An 18,769-nucleotide genomic window follows, 5' to 3' on the forward strand; every position below is an offset into this window, starting at 1 on the left:
GTATAATATCCGACCAAGATGGCACAAGTGGGCGATGCCGACAGAGCGGTGGCTATGCCCCGGTTAGAGGACCTCCTCCGACACCCCGAGGACCTCGACAAGATCAATGGACTGAAAGCCGAATACACTCGAAAGAAAGCAGCAGTCGATGCACAGCTACGTGAAGGCCTCCGGGAACAATTAGCATCTGTACAGAGAAGCCTCAGCGCTCTCACAGAAGGTCAGCGCCAAGTATCGAAGACGAGGGATGAGCTCCAGGGCATCGACAGGCTATGCGCCGAGTCGCAGAACAGCGTGGACGACTTCTCGCGAATCGACCAACTCGCCAAAATCCAGCGCAACTTTGAGGCGACCTTGACTATGAAGAGGGGGTTGGAGAACTTTAGCACTGATTTAGCTGAGATCGAAGAGCTGCTGAGGGAGGATGACGAGGATCTTGAGAACCAGCCCAATCTTCTGCGGGCGCATATGCGGATATCCCGACTGCGGGACTTTCGGGACGAAGCGATGGATCAGGTTCGCCGGGCGCAGGACGCGAGTAACGAGGCTACCCTGGATGAATACTTTGAGGGGCTGGATGCTGTGATTGACTGGTTTGATGATCATCTGGGAACGCTGTGTATGAACCTCATTCCACTGGTGCAGAGTGACAACCCGAGCATGGTGGTTCGACTTGCGGTTGTCGTGATGAACGAGGAGAAGAATGATGAGACGGTTAGGGCTTTACAGGAGGCGCAGAAGGACCACCAAGATTTAGCCGGGCGGTTCAAGTCGATGAACGTTGGCCCTAAGACAGTCAGGGGGTACAAGGAGAAGTTCATACAAGCGATCGAGTTCTATGCTCAAAATCAGTTCGAGGAAACTAAAGCGAATTTCCTGGATGACCCCGACGGCCTGGAGAAAAGTTTCCGATGGTTCTTTAACGATCTATTCGTTGTCCAGCAAGGCATGCAGTCGCTGATGCCAAAGAAGTGGAAGATCTTCAAGACCTACACTGATATCTACCACCGCATGATGCACGATGTTCTTATTGAGTTGATCAACGATCCCGAACTACCAGCTGACAATTTGCTTGCGATCCTCCACTGGAGGGAGAAGTACTACAAAAAGATGAAGAAGCTTGGTTGGCAAGCGTCCGATCTCGAGCTCGATATTCTAGATAATCGCGAACCTGAGCTCATTCGCCAGTGGCAGAATGTCATCATCAACGCGGTCGAAGAATGGATGGATAAAATCTGGGAGACGGACCGAAAGGCACTTACGGAGCGGATACCCGACTCACTTGATACTACAACAGACGGCTGCTTCCGCACCCAAACTCTTCCAGACATGTGGCGGATGCTGCACGAGCAGGTCACCGTGTCCAGTTCTTCGTCGCGCCCTGATCTCCTGGAGGGCATCATGGATGCGATGTTCCGAGCGCTGAAGGCTCGCCAAGCTGCATGGCAGACTCTCCTCGAAGAAGAATGTGCCAAGTACAAGGCTCCTGGTGGCGAGCAACTTGACGGATTGCAAATACTGCAAGACTGGCTGATAGCTGTAGCCAACGATCAGATCGCCTGTATTGACGACAACGACGAAACAGGTCAATATGGACACTTGACGCGGTTCCGACGTGACATCGAACAGTATGTGGACCCGAAATACATGGCGTCCCGTGCAATCCCCGAGCTAGACGCTCTACGAGATGGCTACGTCGATCTGAGCACGTACTGTCTTTCTCAATTTGTGGAGGTTATCTTCGCCGTCGACCTCCGGAGCACGATCCGCGATTTCTTCACCCAGAAATGGTATGGAGATTTCGCCGCGAAGCGAATTACCTCTACATTCGACGATTACATGGCCGATTATTCCCCCGTCCTTCATCCCTCACTCACAGAAATCCTGGTCGAAGAATTATCGGATGAACTCCTAATTCGATACCTTTCATCGGTCCGCAACAAGGGCGTTAAATTCCGCCGACAAACAGACCCCTACACCGACAAATTCAAGGACGATGTCCTCACAATCTTCGCCTTCTTCCAGAAATACCCAGATTCCTTTGCAGGCACAATCAAGCAGAAGTGGCGACTTGTCGACTGGCTGGTCCGGCTTCTTGAGGCTGAGAAAGGCCCGGCTGTGGTCAATGTCTATGAAGATTTCAAGACTGAGTATTGGGACCTGCAGCTCTCATGGGTTGAGACAGTCCTTAGGACGAGGGATGACTTTGAACGGAGCATGATTACTGCTGTCAAGGCTAAGGCGGCTGAGTTGTCTGTTGAACGGGGAATGGAGACGCTTATGAGTAGGATACGCTGATCTTGCTGTGGCTGTGTTTATACGTTGTATCTTTAGCGCGGCGTTTGGAGTTGCATAGCAGGCACTTGGAGATGCCACTGTATAGTTTACGGCCTATCGTCTACCAATTTACTTATATGATACCAATCATGCTGCTACACCAACACCCGACTCACTCCCCCCTGCTATTCCTTGCCCGTCGATCGCTTGAACATCCAAGCTTCTCTCCGCAACGACTGTGTACTTCTCCCCCAGCCTAGCGTTCATCCCGCTCTCATCAGCTGCTGGGACGAGCTTTTTTGCGCCCATTTCGCAAATGCAGACTCCTTCAATAGGGATGTTCTTCGCCCAGACAAACGGGTAACCTGAATTCTCCCCATTATCCGATGCAGGCTGGGTCTCTTCGTTACCTTTCTGCACACCCGCCTCTGAGTATTCCTCTGTTTGGATATCCTCTCTGCTAATGCCACGAACAGTCTCCAAATCAGCATGGGACTGAGATTGGCCAATAACCCCACCACCTGACCGCGGAATTGTCCTAGCACTATCAAGATAGAAGTTCATATAATGTGAGAGGATATCCCGCGCATCGAATGTGTAGCGCTCAGGACGAGTGTTCTTCTTTTGCTTATCTTGGCCGCCGCGAGTGTTCCGCCTCCTTCCCTTAATGTAGATTGTGTTCACGATTGTGGCGTGTAAGAGAAGCCGGCGAGGTTTAAGCTTTACCTCTGTTTTATGATTGGCGGATGTACTAGGCCCAGGGTCCGGATGGTCTTGGGCTGGCTGAGTCTGGTCTTTGTTTTGTGCTCCCGTCTTTTGCTTCTTTTGCTTCTGGTTAGGGTCATCTCTATACTCCCCTTGCAGGAACCCAGCTTCTAGAAACTTGTCCCGTAATGCCTCACAGAACGGGTAGAGACGAGACGTGGGATCAACAGGCGTGGCGTGTAGGACCGTCGCCGCGCGTGCCCGCGGAAGAACATGCATGGATTCCAACGAGATATTGAACGGTTGGGGAGTGCGAGGCTCTCCATGAAAGGGTTCATTTGATAGGGCTGGTTCAAGAGTTTCTCTTGTCAACAAGACAGTATCAGGTGCTGACCCTATCTCTTGCTTGGCATTTTGCTTTGATTCTTGAGGCAGAGGGTCTCTCTTTCCAGGCCAGGTATGTGGTCGCTTCCGCGAAGCATTCTCCTGCGCTTTGCACAATAACGCGACCAGGTCCAAAGAGTGGAAGAGCCGCAGTGCTTCATCAAGGCGCTCAGGGGTAGGGAGACTCATGACTCCCAAAGTGAGGTGGAGTGTGCCAACAGGGCGTATAGCATCTTCCGGAATAAGCGGGCGATGCGGTTGCCGTTGATCGCCTTGTTGCCCTTCGTCTGGAGTTGGGGATATGGTGGATGGAATCGAAGCTTTAAATGTGGCTAGAGAGGACTCTAGCTGGGGGAGGGAGACAGAATTGATGAGAGGTAGACAAAGGAAGTGTGTTAGAGGTGGTCGCTTTGGTTTGGGGTTGTTGGATGGTCTAGAGCTCTTGTGCTGCTTGTTGAGCGTGTCCTCGGCCATGATTGCTGCGGTTCTAGATGACGTGGTGTATGTGCGAAGAATAGGAGGACTTATCAGAGACAGGCGCCTCATTCTTGTATCTCAGGAAGACCGAAGGAGTGAGGTTCTGAGAGCTACTACGGAGTATAGAGCCAAAAGCTTGGCGTGATCGGCAATGATTTAATGCTTTTTTAGTGCGCCGTGATGCCATCGATTGCTTTCTCCGCTTCTCCTCCCCAGCTCTCGGCTCAGCTTAGGCTCTCCATTTGCCCTGCATCTAGACTACAACTACACCAACTAACCAGTCCACCGAATCAATTCATCTCGTTCGCCCACCATGCTCACCCGCCGCACATCCCGCGCCCTTCTCTCTTCCACCCCCTCCAGCCTGGGGCTCCGCAGACTTGCAGTCGCAGGCCCCTCCGCCTCGAACCTTCGCTTCCCAAGCTCAACGAAGTCTATTCCCCAGGGCGCCCCGCGTCGGGGCTTCAATTCAACGCCAGCGATTCGCAAAGGCATTACCCCTGGCTCGTCCGACCCGCCCGCGCCGCACCCAGAGTCCTCCGTGCGAGTCTCGGAGCCCTCGCCGTTATCGAACCACCAGTACCACGAGCACTCTGATCACTACTTGCATGTCGTACAAGCTAAAATCGAGGAGTTGGAGGAGGACAGACCGGATATTGAGACTGACCTTGGCGTGAGTCAACCTTTATGCCTACTTTATCTATCCTGCTGCTTTCGCGCGCTCCTCTTTGTGCTCTTCTGGAGTAGTACGCAATGCAGTGCGATACGCGCAGAAACAGAACCCAATATCACGTAGTGGGAAAAGCGAAAGCTAATTTATTCGAAATAATGACCAGGCCGGCATCCTCCACATCAGCGTTGCCAACGTTGGAACATACGTTCTAAACAAGCAGCCCCCCATCAAGCAATTGTGGCTTAGTTCTCCGGTTTCCGGGCCGAGGCAGTACGACTGGGTTGTGGAGGGCGATCAGATGCACGAGAAGCAGGATACGCGACCATTTGCTAACGGGCAGTGGGTGTGTCTGAGGGATAGTTCGAACCTGACCGAGTTGTTGAACAAGGAGTTGGGATTGGATTTACCTAAAGATATTTACAGCGAGCTTGAGTAAGTGGGCGTGTCTGGTGGTTGCATGATGACATTGGCTCTGTGATTTTACATATCCTGAACGAGTTTATGCCGGGGTGGATGTAGGATAGATTAGGTTAGGACGAGCTTCTGAACAATTTTCCTTGTTTGGCTGCGAGCGGATAAGAGCTATCACTGCGATCCTGACGCATACTCCGTACTGGCCTAGTGCTCCCAAGCTTCATGATGCGTTGAACGATAATCGTGGATTCAACTTTTGACACAGACAGCGGAGACAGCGGCCAAAATCCTCCGAGCAAATCTTTTCCAAACTCATTGTCAAATCGCACGCAGTCCTGAGACGGAACATTCTATGACGAGCCACCAAGAAGATATTGTTTGTCTGCATATCCCATAGTGATAATCGCAACGTTGTGAGCTGGGAACGGCGACTCATTTTGGGCAGGCCATGCCTCTTCGACGGCGGATAACGGCTGGTTGATGCTCGGCCTTGATCACTGTTGAATGTACGCGCAGTTGTCGTAGCCCGCTCATTGATAAAATGATCAGTCCTTCAGCTTTTGAGTTACACCACGGTGTCATCTCATAGTGGGAACAAACGGCCTGGCCCTAACCCGCAGCATAATTGCAGCTCGTCAACATAGAGACAACCGCTGGTATTACCCGGCTTCCTTCTTCCGGTTTCGTGTCTTTTTCTATGCTTTAACCGCGGCGCCTTCCGTCTGCTGCTTTTCTTCCTTAAGGAGATCCGACTGTAACGGTTAGGCTCAACCTCAAGATAAACAAGACATAGGCCTAGAGACATACCTGGTCGAAGATGACCTTGATCATCAGGCTGCAACTAGGACAAACCGCGATTTCCTCGCCGTCTCGAAGGTCATCGATGGCGATCTCGAACCGGTCGCCACACGGACAAGGGTAGTGGTAAATCTGCAGGTTCGGGTCGAAAGTCATGTCTTCAATCTCAATTTCATCGTAAATAGAAAGCGCTTCATCGGCCATTTTGACTTGTAGTTAGTGGTCCTTGTTCTCGGCGGTGTGCAACGGTGACTCAAAAGATGAACCGTTCGCATACTGATGGTCAGAAAACTTTTGGCGGGGCCGCGGGGCGTCACGGTCAGGTGACCGCATCGGCTTTCATGAGGTCGGGGTTTATCCGAGACCTGGGGTATCGGGGTATCGGATATTATCAGCATTACCTCTGTAGCCGCTGAATCTCCGACTCAACTTCTGCAATTTCCCTCATCAAAGATCCGAAACGGCGAGCAGTTTGAGCGACAGGCCTAGAGCTTGCTGGTCCCTTAATATTGCTCGAATCCACGTCCTCGTAAGCTTTCAGCTCGTCTAGAACCGTGTGTCTCCTTTCTTCCAGCCGGGCTCGTGTATCGCGTAAATGCTGGTAATAGCGGGAAAGCGCAGCATTGACTTCGGGCGTGTGGATCGCAGCCAGAGCGTCCAGTCTCATCACCCTATCAACATTTCAGTATTGGCCCGGTCATAGCCATCCTGTGAGCAGCGCCACACATACCGGAGCTTGCCCTCCACTCCATGCGCCACTGTAGCAAGATGTTCCGCCTTAGCCTTCGTCGCTCGAGCCAATGCGCCATGCCTTGTACGTTCCAAGAGAGTCACGGTCCGCTCCAGTATTGCTGCCCGCAAGGCAAGGACCTCCGCCGCCGTTGCCGCCATGCGCGTCCGAGCCGCGGGAAGCTCCGATATCTGTACATGACGAAGAGCCCGCACTTTTTCACCCAGCTGGAGAGCCAAAGAGACCTGTCGTGCGGCCTTTGCGCGGCTTCGAGCTTGAATGTGAGACATCTGGCCTTCTATTGACGCATTCAACAGTGCGGCCCTGTCGCTCGCATTCGCGAGTGATTGAAGGTCATGCAAGACGGATGCGAGGGCTCGTGTAAAGTAGGGAACAATGAGAGGTAATTTGGAATAGAATTGCTCGATGTCCGATGCCAAAAGTGTATCCGAATTAGGTCCGTCGCGAGAGTCGTCGATCAGGTCGAGCTGGTTCGGTGAAGACTCAAGGTAGAAACTGACAACAGCAACGGGCTCACGGCACTGGTCCAAGATAGCTCAGATTAGCATATAATCATCTCAAAGCAACAATGGGGATGTTGGAAGCTCTGCCCACCTTCTCCGGCAATTCATTGTCCGAGTCAAACGCCAGCTGACGCAACGTCTGCTTTTTGATCTGTTTCTTCGTGTTGCGGATCTGGCAATTCCTCAATTCCTACCGATTACGTGTCAAGATTGGTAACTAAGTGTGTCGTTGGGGGTTTGGCGCATGCGGCGAACGTACGTTCAAGGCATCTCTCCTTCCTGGTTGCGCATCAATGGCGCGCGTCGAGCCATCGGGGTTAAGCAAAGTGGTGGTTAGATGCTGGTGTAAGCGTTTGAAATGCGGGTTCTGCTCGAGAATCGTCGGGTCACACGGTGGTATCATATCGGTAGTTGTGGCAATCCATAGGCAGCAGTCCAGGGAATGCCAAAAGCTGACAAGACAGAAGTTGTTTTGGATCGGTGGACGGCGGTGAAGCGTAACATAACCTCAGCGCTAGCTGCACAACCCTACAAAGCTACAATTCAGCCTACAGTTTCAGTTGCTTCTACCCCAGGACTGTCGCATAAAAATACAAGGTTTATTTTGTTGCCTCCATGCCACGTTCTCTCGTGATATCATACATGTCTCAGGCTTTCTTTAACCGCCGAAAGAAAGCAAGCAAAAACAGATTCCCAAGTTGAACCTAGGAGCCCCCGCGCCTTTCGCGAAGACGCAATGGGTATTGATTGCGACGGAGACAACAACCGGCAGGTACGAAAGAGATCCTGTCAAACACCATTCTGCATGGAAGTATCGTGAGAGCGAATCCTGGAAAAGGACGAAAGAGTCCGAGCAAACCTTCCACCAACGCGCTGAAAAAGTGAACGCTTATGTACAAGAAATTTCAACGCGCGATATGTGAATCAAATCTTGAGTCGTAAGAAAGGGAAGACGGGTGGATGAGCTGGGAAAAGTCGAGTCGAAACGGCTGGTACTATGCCGGCAAAGGCCGAGCAACCGGCCAAAGGTGATGGATGGGGAAGGTGAAACGGCAAGAAGCGCAGAGGCTCGGAGCGCAGAAGGCTCGGGGAGAACCAGTATGGAGAGATAGTGATTCAGGTTACTGCACGAAGTATACACTGCAGGCTGTGTAACAAGCCATTGGAAGATTACTCTTCCTCGCTTTCTTCAGAGTCATCTTCAGAATCACCACTACTGTCATTGGCCTCGACCGAAGGAACTGGTTCAGGAGAGCGACCGCCCCCTCCGCCTTGGAAGCGAGAAAGGTTGCTTTCGAGCATGTTGATCTGGGCTTCCTGTTCGTACTTGCTCATGGGCTTGTTCTTCTTCGGTTTCGGTGGCGCGGCGTTGGGGGCAACTGGAGACGAGGCGTCATCGTCATCAACAACGTGGGGCACGTTCTTCTTCACGAATTTGAGAAGCATCCAAAGAACATCATTGGGAAGTTCATCGATGTCGAGTTCAATTTCAGTTTCTTGTGTGCCCTTGTAGAATTGTCAGTCCATGTACTACAACGAGAAACTAGCATCACGGAGATAGCATACTTTGAGAGACGGAACATTAGTCTGGATAATCTTTAGCGCTTCCTGCATCTTCTTGTCTGGAAGGCTGCTGATTCCGTTCGAGATAATCTGTTTATCGTGGTAGGAAACGTAGCGTGCTTTCTCAGGCTTTGCCGATTTCGCGCCACCTTTCTTGTCTTTCTTGCCAGTGCCCGTAGGCCCAATCTTCTTACTGTCCTTCTTCTTCGATTTCGTCTTTTTGGGCGGGGTTTTCTTTTTCTTCTGGGTCATCGCCTCCAGCTGTTGAGACATGTCGGCGATCTGCTGTTTCAGCCTATTGATCGCTTCTTCTTCCTCATCGTCACTGCCTTCCTCGTCATCATCACTCTCTTCAGAGGACGATGCTGCACTATGTTGCTCGGGAGGAGGTTCGTGAGCTGCTAAATAACTTTCCTTCTGTGACCACTTAACATTGAATACCTCCTCGAATTTTTCACCAGCCTGATATGTGGGATCGCCCTTGAGGTTAAACTTAAAGCAATTTTTGACGATCTGACGCATGTCCAGCTCAAACTCTTTGGCGTTCTCATATTGACCGGCGTTCAGTTTATTGGTGACAGTTGAAAGATCCATCGGCTTTTTGATAATGCTGTGGTACGTAGGAATGTTCAAGGCGACTGGATCAACGGGATAATAGAAAGGATATGCATATGAGTAGTGTTTGGATTTTTGCAGTTCATCGAGGACTTCTCGACAAAACTTGAGCTCCCACTGGAATTTCTTCTTCTTCGGCTTTGTTGAGTAAGGAAGATCGCGCTTGGGAGGGTGAATGGATCGCTTTGGGCGGCCGTCATGATTCGTGGAGTCTCGCCGAATAAGAGGCAGGCCCTCAGGTCCCAGTGCGAACGTTGTAGCCTGGGGCGATCCACCTGCTGGACGTGCTATGTTTGGCCCAAGTGACGGTCGCGCGTCTCGACGAGCGGTAGAAGTCTTGGAGGACGCGACCTTCTTATGCTTTTTATCATCCACTTCGTCAGCTTTGGGTAGGTTCAACATCTGCTTCTCGAAAAAAGATTTGAGCCTTGTCCCTTCAACAGAGACGACATGTTCGGAGCCATTGAAGACAAGCGCGTTCCGAACCATAAGCTCGAAATCACTCATGACGCGCTGCGGTGATGAGTACTGATTATCTTTTAGTTTTCGCTCGATGGTACCGAGATCCATGGGCTCCTTGATGATATCGAAATAGGTCGGTATAGCCATTTTGATGGGATCGACAGGCTCTTTATAGAATCGCGAGTCCTGCATGCGCTTTAGGCTCTGAATGGCTTTCAGAATGAACTTGTGTTGTGGCTTAGTAAGAGGCGTCTCGCCATTATGCATCGATCCTCCTGCGGCAGGGGTCGGTAGTTCCGTAGGTTTGAACGCGGTCAGTCCTTGGGTATCGATCTTCGCACGCTTAGCCAAAGGCTCGTCGTCCGGTTCAATCTCGCGCTCCCTCGAAAGCTTCGACGGTGAAGCCGGTGCATCCCGCATCTCCTGGTCAATGGCTGCTGAAGGTTGTACACTTGATGCAGCTGCGGTAGCGTCTGCGGTAGAAGGCTTGTCGGGCGGCGCACCGCTGTGGGGATGGTGAGGAAGCTCGGTTTTCACAGCAGCATTGCTCTGTGGTGATTGCGCACCGCCTGGTGTAGCAGAAAGTCCCTGTGGTACACTTTGCGACATTGGCGCTCCAGATGGACCATTGCTGCCTGTGTCCGTGCCGTTGGGCGGCTGTTTCGGTGTGTTGTCGGCAGAGGTAGTCTTGTCGTCTACCACAGGGCTCGCACGAACAGGCTCATTGTGCGAAGTGTTGGTTGCTGAAGTTGAAGGCGCGGGTGATTTGGGAGGTGAAGCGGTAGTGGCTGCGACAACGCCATTCTGTTGGGCAGGGGTATGGCCATTTATAGTAGCACCCTTCGCATCCTTCTCAATTATCTCCGCGCCGTTGGTAGACGTGATCGGGGCGGAATCTGTTACGGAAGGCTGAACACTGGAATCAAGTCAACACACGCCCAAGCAGGAAGAGCGGGAACACATACCCTGCGCGACCAACGTCAGATGAGGAATCTCCATTTGGCGACGGCGGCAGTCGAGGCTTTTCCTCTTTCAAGATAGAGGGTGCCTCAGGAGGCGGCGTCGCCATCAGGTTGTGGGTATGATCCAGGCCCTCCTGTCGCAAGAGAGCGCAATACGAAAATCTAACGGCGGCGAGGCGTGTAGCAAAAGCCGAGCCCAGCTATCGGGAATGGTTTAGAAAACGACAATAACAGATATCAACTGGATAGGTAAAGCTGCGCGCTACCAGACTAACTGTATCGATTCGAAGCAGTGGCGAAAGAACACCGTATTAGATGACAGAAGACGCCAGGAGAATCGCTGACCTGGCAGTCACAGAGGTAGCAACGCGACGGAGTGAGAGGGGAAGATACAGGGACAAAACGGATGAGATTGAGGAGAGATGATCGCAAGCCGGGAGTGGAGAATGCGACGAATTTATCTTGCCAAGCGGCGCGGTCACGTGGACAGAATGTATGACTCAGCGGGACCAAAGAGGGAAGGTGCAAGTGAGGTCACGATAAGAGTTGGAAGGAACAGCCGACGATTTCACGTGCCACAGGTGAGGCAGTGAGCAGCAGGTGCTGTGATTAGGATAAAGAAAACTGAGATCAGGCACCCAAGTTTCTTTTACTCCTCCCCTAGACGTAGAAAAGGAAATCGGGGAATGTTTTGCCAGTGTGGCTGATGAATATTTGCGACGCGAAAGAGGACGCGCTAAGTTCCGAGAGCTTGAGCGTAGGGAGAATCAAGAAGGCGGTGTGGCGAATCCCTGGAGGAGACAGGGTTGAAAAAAGGGCGGTCAGGGGGAAAAGACGGGTAAAAAGGAAATTCGCAGTCAAGCTCCAGAAACAGAGACTGAGAAAATCAGCCTGGGAGCGGATTCCCTTAAGTACGACGGCGCGTCGCGAACATTAAAAACCCCATCCGAGACGCTAACCCTGTTGATTCTAGCTCAGGCCATTCAGCCGCTTCTGATTGGCTCCGGGATGACGCGTTCTGTAGGTTGCTATTTATTATTGGCTGCGGCCTACCTTTCTAGTGGACCCTTCGTACCAGATTCCCCTTTGTCGGAAACGCTTGGAAAACACGCAAAAAAAAAAGGGACAACTCCTGTCCAAGACAAAATAACATCATCACTAGAAGCTTCGCCATACATCCGACCATAAAAACCCAACTAGCTGTAACTGTGGATGTGAATACTTGATCAAGTGCACCACTCATGATACCGAAAGGAAGTGAGATCGAAATGACCGACCCAAATATGTTAGGCAGTGGTGGTGGGATTGCATAGCAGCCATCTTGTGTTTGGCTGCGAAGGCCGGGCATGAGCCTTGAGGATTGTTACCTGCTCTGGCGGTAAGGTATGCATGTGTTGCTGCTGATCCGCTGACTCCATAGCCCCAAGGGTTCAGCCCTGAGCCCTCCCTTGCGTCGGATACGGCCTAGCGGGTAGCACTGGTCAAAGTGAAGTCCATATTCCGTGGCTGGTAATGAGTTGTGACTCTATGAGCCATAACATGACCCCGCTGCCAACTGGATGCTGAGCAAGCATTGAGTGGGCGAATCATTTCAGATGCAGGTTGAATAGTTGCATGGTTGTTCAGCATTCAGATTGCACCGCATCTCAACAAAGCTGTAAAACTGGAGTGGCAGGACAGCATGGATAGCAAAGCCGTGGTGTCAATATCCAACCGTATTTGTTAGACAATAATGTAGACTGTGTGGTCAGCAACTTCGCGTAGCAGATCTGGCAGCAGCGGACTGCCATGGACGCTGGGGTTATCTTGCAAAAACAGGATATCGCAGATGATGAGGCCAGAAGAGTTGAGGTGCCAAGCATTCACCGGGTGTTTCTGCGAATCCTTGCTTCTTCGGATAGTCGCATCTAAAGCGCATTTCGGCCAGCAGTACGGAGTACACTGCTGTGTGCTTAGAAGAAACGCTGGACATGTCGCATTAAAAGACTGATCGATGAATGGGACTTCGGGATGGAGATGATGGAAGAGATGATTAGATAAGACAGCTCTAGTCCCGGCCAGACTAACCCCAAAAGGGCCAAGCGCATGAAGCGACCAGGCTCTACAGAACTTTTTTTCTTCCTTGCTGTAAGAGAGAAGACCGATTGCCAGCACCCAGCAACCAGGTGTCGCTCCTAGTCGAAGCTCGGCTGGAACCTCTGCTTTACTGTCTGGTGTCCCCCGACAGTTTGTTTCTTCTGTATTTTCAAGTTCATTGCACATAGACTCGACTGAAAATGGGCAAGAAATCGTCTCAAAAGCCGGCCTCCAAGACCTCCTCCGCGGCGGCTCTCTCAGTCGCCGACGCTACAAACACAGGGAACAAGTCTTCGATTCTGAAAGCGGCATTTGCTCCGTCCGACTATCAATTGGCGTTATTCGCATCTGTTATCCAGGGTCTTGAGGGTCAGAATCTCCGCATTCACGATACAAATACCGGCCGGTTGCAGTGTGAGCATGTCTTGGGCCCAAAGGAACTTGTCACGTCGTTGGACTGGGGTCATTATGGTGGACGACGGGACCAGTCAAAGAAGAAGAGAAAGCGCGCTTCCGATGTCAATGGAACAGCCGACCTCGACCAAGGCGACGTAGTTGTCGCCTTCGGTACGAACACCTCCGACATCCGCATGTACTCGCCTGCTGAAGATAGGATTGTCGGAACTCTTGCGGGTGGACATACAGGCGGCGTCAAGGACTTCAAATTTACGGCAGACAAGCCTCATGAGGGTTGGAGCATCGGTGGGGACAACAAGCTGGTCCAGTGGGATCTTGTTACCGGCCAAAGGACAAAGTAAGTGATCTTGATCTGGGAGATATTCTATCAGACTAACTGAAATTTCAGGGTAATTAGCCTTTCGACCACCTCAGCGTTCAGCACACTTTCCCGCCCGCTCGCCTTGAACCCGCCCGTCATCTGCGCATCTCAGACACCCCACATTGTCAACCTCGAGGAAGACTCGACAATCACATTCCCTGCAATGCGAAACTCAATACAAACTATCATCACTTCCTCGACAAGCTCCGTCTCTGATGGGTTGTTCCTGGCGTCGGACAATGACCGCTACATCAACGTCTTCGACCCTAAGGACGGGCAACTTTCCATGAACCTTGTGGCCGAGAGAGAAGTAAACTCGCTGTCCCTATATTCCAAACACGGTGTGGACTCGAAATTAGCGCTGGAGAAGCAGGTTCTCGCAGCTGTTACTCAGGATGGTACAATCGAACTCTTTGCGCGACCATTCGTGCGGCCGCGGGGCTTAGAAGGAACCAAGAGCTCCAGCTTGAAGGCGCGATCTATGCAGATGACCAGACGAGCGGAGGCCTCGCTCAGGATAACCAAGGCCTCCGGTTCGGATGATCTAGTTCCCGTTGTTGCGATGTCGTTCCAGGGCCCCGAGCTCCTTGTTGCGTGGGCGCATGGAGGTATTGTTCCTCTGTTCGAACGGGTGAAGTGGCTCAACGAGGAAACCGAAGAGCTAGCATTTACCGGCGTCAAGACTATTGCCAAGACGAAGACTAGCTCCATACTACAATCGGCGACAACGAACGGAATCAAGAACGCAAACGAGAGCCACGTAAACGAGAAGAGGATAGTCGTTGAGCAAGGCGATTTTGCGGATGATGACATCGATATGGAAGATTCCAGGCAGGATCCGGTTTCTGAAGAGGACAGCGACGTAGACTCAGATGACGACGCCGAACAGAAACCACAAAAGAAGGACGGGGCGCCAGGCCAGGGAGAAGCTGAGAGCGATGTGGAAATGCAGAACGCTGCAGCATCGGGAGCGGAGGACGAGGACGAAGATGATGAGGAAGAGGCAGGTGCTGAGCCATCCTTTGGAGAACTCATGAGGGCCCATGCTGCCGAACAAATCGATGTTGAAGCCGAACTTGAAGATGATGTTCACACCCGTTCTCTCATCCCCGGAAAGCCGATCACGACGGTTCAGCAAATCCCTTCTGGAGTCTCCCTATCCACAGTTCTCTCACAATCGCTCAAGACAAACGACAATGACATGCTCGAGGCATGCTTCCACACGGGCGATTCCGGTACCATCCGCACCACCATTCAACGTCTCGACTCTCCTCTGGCGGCAACCCTCCTCCAGAGACTGGCCGAGCGACTGTCCGCCCGCCCCGGCCGATACGGTCACCTGCTCGTCTGGGTCCAGTGGACATGCATCGCCCACGGAGGAGCCCTGGCGGGTAACAAGGATCTCCTCAAGCAAATGTCCACTCTCTTCAAGGTGATGGACCAGCGCTCCTCAACCCTCTCTTCTCTCCTACTTCTCAAGGGCAAGCTCGACATGCTAGACGCCCAACTCGGCCTCCGCCAATCTCTCCGCGAGAACGTAGACCACATGGACAGCGAAGACGAGGAGAACGTCATCTACGTTGAAGGCTACGACGATGAGGAAGACGAGGATAGCGACGCCGAGGCAATCAAGACCATCGACACGCCGCGCACAAAGGCCATCCGGGATCACACCGACATCTCGATGATTGACGAAGACGAAGATGCAGGCAGCGAAGACGACGAGGAGGACGACGAAGAAGACGACGAAGAAGGCCCCAGTGCCATCCTCGATGTGGAAGCCGAAGAGTCAGCCGGCTCCTCGGACGCCGAGGAGTCCCTTGACGAGGACGAGGACGAGGATGAAGACGATGACGCCGACAGCACCGGTTCGATTGCGAACTTCATCGCGGATACAGAGGATGACGACTCAGAGGCAGAGGCTCTTTCGCGGCCTCCACCGTCAAAGAAGGCCAGGATAAGCCAGGGAGGCGGGAAAGGGAAGAAACAGGCCGGGTCGGGAAGGAAATAGACTTACTTTTCATACCTAGATTTATACCCTGTTCTTTTTTTTTCTTGCACACAGACAGCACTTTGGATTTGTTATTGGCTTTTCTCTTCTGTACCTTCTTTCTCTCTCTCGGATGTGCACACAAAAAAAGTATAGGGATAATTTCTGGTTCTTGTTCTTCTTCCCTTTGTTCCCGTCCGGCTCTTCTATATTTTGATTATGCTTAGTAGGGGTGAGAGACAGGCATCTCTATCACACGGCTATTCTGAGCTCGTGTGTCTAGCTTGCATCCTTGCATCCTTGCATCTATTGAGCTGGTTTTGTACTTGTACAGCATGAATCAATTCATGTTTTATCACAAGGAGTGTGGGTTTATCTGAAGCGCAAGTTGTGATGTATCAGTGATCTCACCCTCTGAGTTAGGTCACAAATGAAAGATAGACGTGGGTCAGTAAGGATACTCTGACCATCTGACATAATTCCTCCTTGACGATGAATCAAATAAGAATAGTTTCAGCAGCAAGCTTGCAGACTTCTGCCATCTTCAAGTTTGCCCTAACGAATAATCTCGCGCCCTGGATTCTCCAACCCTTCAAGTCCCTCAAGTATCTCACTCCCTCCATAGGGACCGGAAGTCGAGGATTTATGCTTCGTCGATCCACTCCATACTTCATGGAACTTGACGCTCTGATCACTGGACGCTACAATGATACAGCCTTCCTCCACTGTGCGTGAGCACCAAAGGCCGCCTTCCTTGGCTCTGGGACGCACAACCACACGTCCCATCAGACGTCGAGTCACGCCAGTTCGGTCTTCCCGCGTTAGATTATCCTGGGCTTGCGGGTTTGAAATCGAAGACTCTTCTGGTATATCTAAGCCGTCGACGATATATGTGGGAGGTCGTCCGGGGTAGCTAACAGCGCAAAGTGCACGTCCGCAATCGACAACAGTATCATTGGCAGGCCTATCCCAGCTGGTACCATGAGGTCCCCAGGGAATTGCTGCAATTTGCTCGCAGCTGGGCCACGCAAAGATGGCAATGCGAAACGGGTGTTCCGGTTGCGCGAATCCGAACGTGGCTACTAGCTCTCTTCTTGTCTTGCTCCAAATCAGACTAGTGACTTGAGCGTACACGTTGATGGTCGCCAGGCATGCACCAGAAGGAGTGTGAAAAAAGTGAATAGCACGGTCGTTGGAGCCTCCTCCAGTAGCTAGTAAAGATGGCTGCCAAGGAGCAAATGCAATAGCCTTGACGGCCGCAGCATGGATCAACTTATGCTTTTGACGATTTGACGGGACAAATACAGTTCTATCACCACCCGAAACAACTGATCCAGAATGAGTCAGTACTGAAGGGAGAGAAGATGACAAAGACCTCGTGCGAGAAGTGGTCCATGTTGGAAGCAGATTGCTCAACAAATTGCGCTGGTTGAAGAGCCGCCGGCTAGCATTTGCAGCAAAACAAGTAAACGAATTGGGGCAGCTCATGCCTTCAGGATGGCAATTTTGATGTGGCAAGCACGATCTAGAAGAAACTCCAAGTTCGCGTGCCGGAATAATGTCCGAGAGTTCAAAGAGTAGACAGGCATTATCGTTGCCGCCAGTCGCCAGATAGGCTCCGTCCGGTGACCATGCAATGCCGCATATTTGCTGCGTATGAGCTGATATTTTAGCGAGCAAGGTGACTCTGCCATGCCAGCCAAAACGATCTCTTGCTTCTTCATTTGGCCATTCTACCGAATAGTACCAAATATTACCGAGATCGTCACCCACCGCTAGATCCTCTGCATCCACTTCGGTGTCCTCAAACCTTTCTGAGACCCTTTTCGATTTTGTTTGTTTGAACGCAACGCATGTAATGGTGCTCGAATGGCTGATCTCGAAGCGCACATCGGAGTCGAAAGTGCTCCACAGGCTCAACATGCCCGACTTTCTACCCACAGCCAAGATGCTTTTACCACCATTCTCGGAAGAAAATGATAGCGATGTCACGTAATTCGACGAGTCGTGTTCCCCTAGGGGCGGGTGCTGCACGCCGAAGGCCTCTGACCATAGATAAACGCGGTGCCCAAGCCCAACAGCAAGGGTGCCAGCAATGCTGGAATATGCCAATGTTGAACAGTAGAAGTCGTCACGCAACAAAGGAGCATCAAGGGTTCGGAAAGGGAGGCTCGGGACTATAGTATTTTTGCCTTTCCTCAAATTGGCTTCCCCTATTGCTCGGTTTGTAGGTCAGTTTCGTCCATGCTTCTGGTAAAGGAAGGATGGAATCTGAGGATCCAGTGTGAAAACCCCATTGACAGTAGTCTTACTAATGCGAAATGTAAATCTTCTGGTGGTTATATGCTTGAATAGATATCGGGTACCCGTCTATAAAGACACAACATGCTGTCTAATAGGCTCCCGGGAGAGAAAAGGAGATGAAAAGCGCAGGGAAACAACCACCTCATCTATTCTTTCCGGAAAAGCAACCGTTCTAAAACTTACATTGACCGCGTTCTACCCTCCTCCAGGCGTTGTCTTTCCACACCAGTGGCGAGAGTCGTTCGAATGCCGGAGATGAAGGACTTGGCAGAGGGTCAGATATAGACAAGAGGCTGCTGTTGCTAAGGACTTTCGACGCAGTATCAATATCCAATGCAAGAGCAATCCTAGACTCGTATGTCACGCGATCCTCTGTTGAAGAACGAGTTTGCGGTAGGAACTTGGCTGCATACATGGGAGCCGTGGTTCCACTCGCAAGTATGCCTCTAGGACCATCCGGTGAGACTGTTGACCGTCTACCTAACGCGGCCGACGTTCCACCAACAGCCCAGATTGCTCCGTTGCTTACTCGTCTGATACCATCCCTAGTCCCGGTTGAGACTGTCCTTCCGGAAACGGCTGAGTCGTTCACAAGATGAGGTCCAAAGTGAGGACTGAAAACACGACCAGATCTTGTTGTGCTCTTTGATCTCCGGACCTTTTTAGGTGTGAACGGATCGTCCCCAGGTGAGCGGCGACGGAAAAGCTTCTCTTCGGGTGACAGTTCTTGAGGATCCTTTCCCACTCTATATGGCGAAGATGAGGCTTCCACTGGTTCCCGTGACGGGATGAACCTGTCCGGAGAAGCTGGACTCTTCGAGTCTCGTCGTGTGCCTGCAGGTCGTCGGACGGCTCTCACTCTCCCTCGGCCTCGATTAGTAGAAATCTGTTGTCTGAAAAGGTCAGGATCGAGCGTAGATGGACCGATGAGATATTCGCAGTCTTCCAATCCCACTCCCTCCGAGGTGGCAGTTGAGCCAACCGATGTTGTTGAGCCGTGCTCTGTAGGATCCGACATTGGGCTTGAGATATCCGGT

At 51.7% G+C, this 18,769-nt stretch overlaps 8 protein-coding genes across 8 annotated transcripts; 3 read left to right on the plus strand and 5 right to left on the minus strand.

Annotated features, from left to right (window-relative positions):
• Positions 1-18: 18 nt before the first annotated feature.
• DSM5745_04638 (SNARE-binding exocyst subunit SEC6) lies at positions 19-2,298 on the plus strand (the record flags this gene model as incomplete). Its single annotated transcript, XM_026746654.1, has 1 exon — positions 19-2,298. The coding sequence occupies one exon, from the start codon at positions 19-21 to the stop codon at positions 2,296-2,298; it is 2,280 nt and encodes a 759-aa protein (XP_026604134.1).
• Positions 2,299-2,424: 126 nt separating this feature from the next.
• Positions 2,425-3,840, minus strand: DSM5745_04639 (uncharacterized protein; the record flags this gene model as incomplete). Its single annotated transcript, XM_026746655.1, has 1 exon — positions 2,425-3,840. The coding sequence occupies one exon, from the start codon at positions 3,838-3,840 to the stop codon at positions 2,425-2,427; it is 1,416 nt and encodes a 471-aa protein (XP_026604135.1).
• Positions 3,841-4,156: 316 nt separating this feature from the next.
• DSM5745_04640 (frataxin family protein) lies at positions 4,157-4,952 on the plus strand (the record flags this gene model as incomplete). The annotated part of the gene is made up of 2 exons (XM_026746656.1): positions 4,157-4,516; positions 4,680-4,952. 2 exons carry the CDS (start codon positions 4,157-4,159, stop codon positions 4,950-4,952), a joined length of 633 nt encoding a protein of 210 aa, XP_026604136.1.
• A 673-nt stretch (positions 4,953-5,625) lies between these two features.
• On the minus strand, positions 5,626-5,932 carry dph3 (CSL family zinc fnger-containing protein; the record flags this gene model as incomplete). The annotated part of the gene is made up of 2 exons (XM_026746657.1): positions 5,626-5,682; positions 5,738-5,932. 2 exons carry the CDS (start codon positions 5,930-5,932, stop codon positions 5,626-5,628), a joined length of 252 nt encoding a protein of 83 aa, XP_026604137.1.
• Positions 5,933-6,125: 193 nt separating this feature from the next.
• Positions 6,126-7,385, minus strand: DSM5745_04642 (uncharacterized protein; the record flags this gene model as incomplete). Its single annotated transcript, XM_026746658.1, has 4 exons — positions 6,126-6,399; positions 6,459-7,000; positions 7,074-7,172; positions 7,242-7,385. 4 exons carry the CDS (start codon positions 7,383-7,385, stop codon positions 6,126-6,128), a joined length of 1,059 nt encoding a protein of 352 aa, XP_026604138.1.
• Positions 7,386-8,152: 767 nt separating this feature from the next.
• DSM5745_04643 (putative transcription regulator BDF1) lies at positions 8,153-10,691 on the minus strand (the record flags this gene model as incomplete). Its single annotated transcript, XM_026746659.1, has 3 exons — positions 8,153-8,488; positions 8,549-10,538; positions 10,588-10,691. 3 exons carry the CDS (start codon positions 10,689-10,691, stop codon positions 8,153-8,155), a joined length of 2,430 nt encoding a protein of 809 aa, XP_026604139.1.
• Positions 10,692-12,860: 2,169 nt separating this feature from the next.
• Positions 12,861-15,449, plus strand: DSM5745_04644 (WD40 repeat and Utp12 domain-containing protein; the record flags this gene model as incomplete). Its single annotated transcript, XM_026746660.1, has 2 exons — positions 12,861-13,414; positions 13,466-15,449. 2 exons carry the CDS (start codon positions 12,861-12,863, stop codon positions 15,447-15,449), a joined length of 2,538 nt encoding a protein of 845 aa, XP_026604140.1.
• A 534-nt stretch (positions 15,450-15,983) lies between these two features.
• Positions 15,984-18,750, minus strand: DSM5745_04645 (WD40 repeat domain-containing protein; the record flags this gene model as incomplete). Its single annotated transcript, XM_026746661.1, has 2 exons — positions 15,984-17,641; positions 17,916-18,750. 2 exons carry the CDS (start codon positions 18,748-18,750, stop codon positions 15,984-15,986), a joined length of 2,493 nt encoding a protein of 830 aa, XP_026604141.1.
• Positions 18,751-18,769: the final 19 nt, after the last annotated feature.

The sequence above is a fragment of the Aspergillus mulundensis genome (assembly GCF_003369625.1).
Source record: "Aspergillus mulundensis strain DSM 5745 chromosome Unknown scaffold_4, whole genome shotgun sequence".
NCBI lineage: Eukaryota > Fungi > Ascomycota > Eurotiomycetes > Eurotiales > Aspergillaceae > Aspergillus > Aspergillus mulundensis.